This window comes from Arachis duranensis, chromosome 8, assembly GCF_000817695.3.
Source record: "Arachis duranensis cultivar V14167 chromosome 8, aradu.V14167.gnm2.J7QH, whole genome shotgun sequence".
Lineage (NCBI taxonomy): Eukaryota > Viridiplantae > Streptophyta > Magnoliopsida > Fabales > Fabaceae > Arachis > Arachis duranensis.
Window position 1 is genome coordinate 12,686,269 of NC_029779.3, and position 4,802 is coordinate 12,691,070.

Below are 4,802 nucleotides of genomic sequence, written 5' to 3' on the forward strand. Positions count from 1 at the left end.
TCTTAAATTTGATGGACTAACATGTTTAAAATTTTAATAATTGTCCATTCAAATAAATGTAAGTTATTTGGTAAGAATAGTTAAAAGTGAAAAAATTTGGAACCTTTTATATAACAAACATTAAAATTTATATTTTTTAATAATTAAAAAATTCATATTTATGATAATTGGTGTAAGGACACTTGCTAAATAAAATTACAAATATAAAATTTCAATTTAACAAAAAATATAAAGTAAATAGTATTTTTTATTTTTTTTATATATTTAATATATTAAAAAACTAAAACTTTTGTCTTTTATCCTGTCAAACTAATATTTTTGAAAGAAAAATATTAGAAGCCAATAATATTTTAATTTTAGTAAGAAAAAAGGGGAAAACTGACTAGTGTCCCTCAAATACAAGGTAAACACAAAAGATTTTACTTTAATACCAATTAAAAGATTTTATATAAAAATATAAAAAATAAATTATGAATATACTTGTTATTTATGTATTAAAGTAAAAGTTTAAAATTTTCTACAAATAATAACTTTAACATATGTTTCTAAGACACATTAATTAATCTCTTATTGAAAATTAAAATTGTTACATTTTCAATGTACTTTTAAATATTAAATGCATAAAAATTAAAAGCCTAAAAAATAACTACTTTTAGTGTCCTTAACACAAGCAATTGCTTATATAAAACATGTATACGCTATTATTAATAGTGTATAGAAATTAATTCCATAAGTGATAGAACTTGGTTGGTTTAATGGTGGAGGGTGTTGAGAGCCTTTAAAGCTTGCTTGTTGAGTGTTTAATTCTATATAGCATAGGTCACCTGTGGCCGTGGTTCGTTTTAATGGCTGACGAGGGTGTTGAGAACTTTAAAAGCATACTATTTATTTATAGCTTATTGAGTGACCCAATTAGGGAAGTTGGAGTTATTATTTTACATTAAAGCATTCAAGAATCGAGACCTTCCCCCTTCAACTGTATACGTATACAAACTCGCAACATTAAATATAAATAATAATGGCCATGCCATACGTACACACACATAATTCTTCTCTCTTCTTCCATTTCTCTGTTATCACCGCCTTGCCATTAGTGCAATCAAACTTGACCTTTGAACTTGCCTTTTCACTATGTCCCGTACTCTCATGCAAGAGCCAAATTAATTTAATTTATCTATTTAATTACTTTTTAATTAGAATACTTGTTCATCAAATTCTTCAATTTATCCTATATGTTGTCGTATGTTTTCCTTCGCAATTTGGTTTTCTTTTCTTTTGCGCGTAGATATGCGACCTGGAGTGACGTGGCTTTGATGAGAGAATTTCATTTATTAGATTCATATGATGTTGACATACATGTTAACATTTTATTGCATGGGGTCAGTATGGATATGATGGTCATTATTGTTTGGTATTATCATTTTATAATATTATTATACACAAAGAAAATATATATAAATTTAATTTTGAAAGAAATATAAACCCTAAACCTATAATAGGATCTAAGATAATATAAAATAACACAATTCTAGAATATACAAAACCAGTAGTGTAATTAGGTTTTCTATGCATGTGCGGGTTAACACACCAGTGGTCTTTTATAATAAAGAAAATTTTATTTTGTTCTGAGAGATATTTAAATGATATTTTTATTTTTTATTTATAAAATATATATAATTTTTATAATTTTAAATCTTTTCTAAATTTATTTTAAATTTTTTATGTTAATTAATATTAAGTTAATAATTATAATTATATTTTATTATTAATTGTTCGATATCAATATATATTATTTTAACATTAAATAAAAAAATCTTGATAAAATTATTTTTTGATATCAATATATATGAATTATTATATATATTAACAGTAGTAACATTTTTTTATTTATAATATTTGTTACCTAAATTATTTTTTCATCAATAATAGATTTACTATTATTTTGTAGTGAGAGTACATAACGAGTACATAATATATAAGATGTAATATTTTAACAAATATTTTCAAGGATTTTTCATTTTCTTCAACAATGAGAAGAATTTTTTTTTCTCCATCTCTTAATTTTTTCTGGTTTATCAAACTATCAACATTACAACTTGATCAGCTTCATAATTTTTTTTATGGTGCGATGAGCATAGATGGCAACCAAACTGTGAATCAAATTAAAAAAAATCTAGATAACAATATTATAATAGAAAAGGTATATATAAATTTAATTTTGAGAGAAATATAAATAATTAAAATTTTTGTCTGAATTTTTTAAAACTATTATGATCGTTTTTATAGTGTGTGTGATTAACTGATTCTTGTGCCGATTCAAACTAATAAGTATATATAAAAGAAATTCATCCAAGTCTTTATTTCTGTGAACATAATATTTGTATTCCAAATATATCACATAAAATTATGTATTGAAACGAAGGAATGTTAAATCACTTAGCACGATCCAGTTGAATTGACGACATATGTATAAAGGCCATTAATGATTGTTTTATAGGTATGCTTGTAACGTGCTGAGCACTTAAGACACGAAGTTCTGTTAAAATTAAATTTTATGAACCCTTATTATATATTTTAGCCTATTAGTTTTGTTACCTGTTTCATAAGATTATCTTTCGAAATGATAAAGTGAAACTCATTCTCTATATAGAAAATAACAAAAATTGTACTCATACATATAAAAATATATTATAATATAAAAAATATACATTAAAAATATATAAAATAATATATAAGTTATTTTTTAAAGTGAACAAAGAATTTTTTATACATGATAACTTTTAGTGTTGTTAGAACATTTTTTATTTTTCACAAATAACTATTTATATAAAATTTGTCACTATCCTCCTTAAAAATTACCATGTAGTTTTGGGCTTTTTTTTCAATTTAATTCTTAATTAAAAAAATACATTTTGTTTTACGAAGAGTAAATTAAAAACAAATTAATTGGCACAAAAAAACGGTTAACTAAGTTTGCTCATTTTATAATGTAAACTAACATGGTTGAAAAATTTTTAATTATATAAAAATAAACATTTGAATTGAGAAGTAAAAAATATAAAACTGGTATAAAATATGTGAAATTTTTTCAAGCAATGAGATATATCTATTCATACTCACTTAAGAGGTCGCATGTCTTTTTATCTTTGATAAAAAAAAGCGCTATCAAAAAATCAAGTTAATAAGAGAAGACAACATTAATTAACTGATCACAAAAATACTATTTATTGTTTACACACAAAAAAATAATAATCAAATTAGTGATTGCATATATATATATATTATTTAACTTATATAATGTATATTCTATATTTTAATAATTGTAATATAAATTTAACAAAATTAGAGTCGTAATTAGGTTGGGTATAGTAAGTGAACTGAATGTGTACATATCTCCGTACCCTACCTCCTCTATATATATCTCAATAATCTTATCTTATGCTTCATGCTTTCATTCTACAAAAGACAGACGCAAAAGGTTGATGGCAATATAATTAAGAACCCTTTGATTTGTAAGGTGTGTAGGTTAGCTATGATGTCCCTTGAGAAAGCATTGGGTCCTGAGAGCCCAAGAACCAGAACCGAACTCCATGCAGATTTCGAATCCACTTCAAAGAAGAGAAAGTGGCAGCAGGGTCCCCAAGACCACCCACCTTTTGCCCAAGAATTCTTCAAGGATCACATGATAAACTCAACAAACAAACAGGTCTTCGACATACAGCTTCACCTCGACACCCCTTTTACCCCACATAAATGGCGTCAATTCCTCGCTCTTCATCATCATCAGGTATATATGTGTATATCCATTTATTCAGAAATAAATTGGTGAAAATTCAGGTGTAGTCAACTTCATGTAAAGCTGATAGCTGAAAGCTGATAGCTGAAAGCTGTTAAATGACAATTTAATCAAATTTGTCAAATCATTTAACAACTCTTAGTTATTAACTTCACACTGCACCCGAGTTTTCTCCTGTAATAAGTCTTCATTTCATTTGGTTAATATTTGTTATGGTTTTTGATCAGTCAATGGAGAAACCGGAACCGATACCTCCAAATCACCAGAATCATCAGAATCACATGAGCTTAGACCTTGATCTGAACTTGACATGTGAATCTCTGAAGAAGAAAGAAGAAGCAGTAGTACCGGAGGGGATGAATTCGAACAAGCTTATTATTAAGAAGAATAATAATGAGGAGGAGGGTTTGATCCGTACTCCGTCGTGGCTGTCAATGTCAGAGGGAGATAATGAGAAAGAGATGGTTGCAACGGTTTGCATGCGGTGTCACATGCTGGTGATGCTGTGCAAATCTTCTCCTTCCTGTCCTAACTGCAAATTCATGCACCCACCAGATCAGAACCCCTCTTTCTTGAAGAAGAGGTGTGGCCCCCTCTTCTGCTAGAATCATTTCGACACTATGTATTATTACCTTGTTTCGCAAGAAAAAAAAAAGAAAGAAAGAAAAGAAACTAATTAAGCAACGTAATCTAGATCATATGTACACGCTGTGTTCCTCGTTATCCAAAATCTACTTATGTTTATATTGCCTCTGGGTTTGAAAATTGAAATTATATTACTACTAACAGTTTCTCTGTTTTAGTCTGTTAAATGATGATCATGATTCAAGAGCAAGAGCTAAAAGCATTCTCAACTCAGTGTTAAAAATTTTGGATCATATTATTACGTGATGTTTGCAAAAGACATATGATTTTTCTGTCCTTTGGTCTGATATGTTATTTTAAGATCACAAACACAGGTTTGGTGACACTGCTTTAATGAACATCACCCACCGAACAATAACCA

At 27.3% G+C, this 4,802-nt stretch overlaps 1 protein-coding gene across 1 annotated transcript; it reads left to right on the top strand.

The window, feature by feature from the left end:
* The first annotated feature begins 3,439 nt into the window (after positions 1–3,439).
* Positions 3,440–4,544, top strand: LOC107460772 (uncharacterized). Its single transcript, XM_016079159.3, has 2 exons — positions 3,440–3,787; positions 4,024–4,544. Exons 1-2 carry the CDS (start codon positions 3,446–3,448, stop codon positions 4,399–4,401), a joined length of 720 nt encoding a protein of 239 aa, XP_015934645.1. The 5' UTR covers positions 3,440–3,445; the 3' UTR covers positions 4,402–4,544.
* Positions 4,545–4,802: the final 258 nt, after the last annotated feature.

Bases quoted from the DNA above. Each gene is read 5' to 3' on its own strand.
- LOC107460772 (XM_016079159.3), top strand. From the start codon at position 3,446: ATGCTTTCATTCTACAAAAGACAGACGCAAAAGGTTGATGGCAATATA. The intron at 3,788-4,023 runs GTATATATGTGT...GTTTTTGATCAG, and splicing joins TCGCTCTTCATCATCATCAG to TCAATGGAGAAACCGGAACC.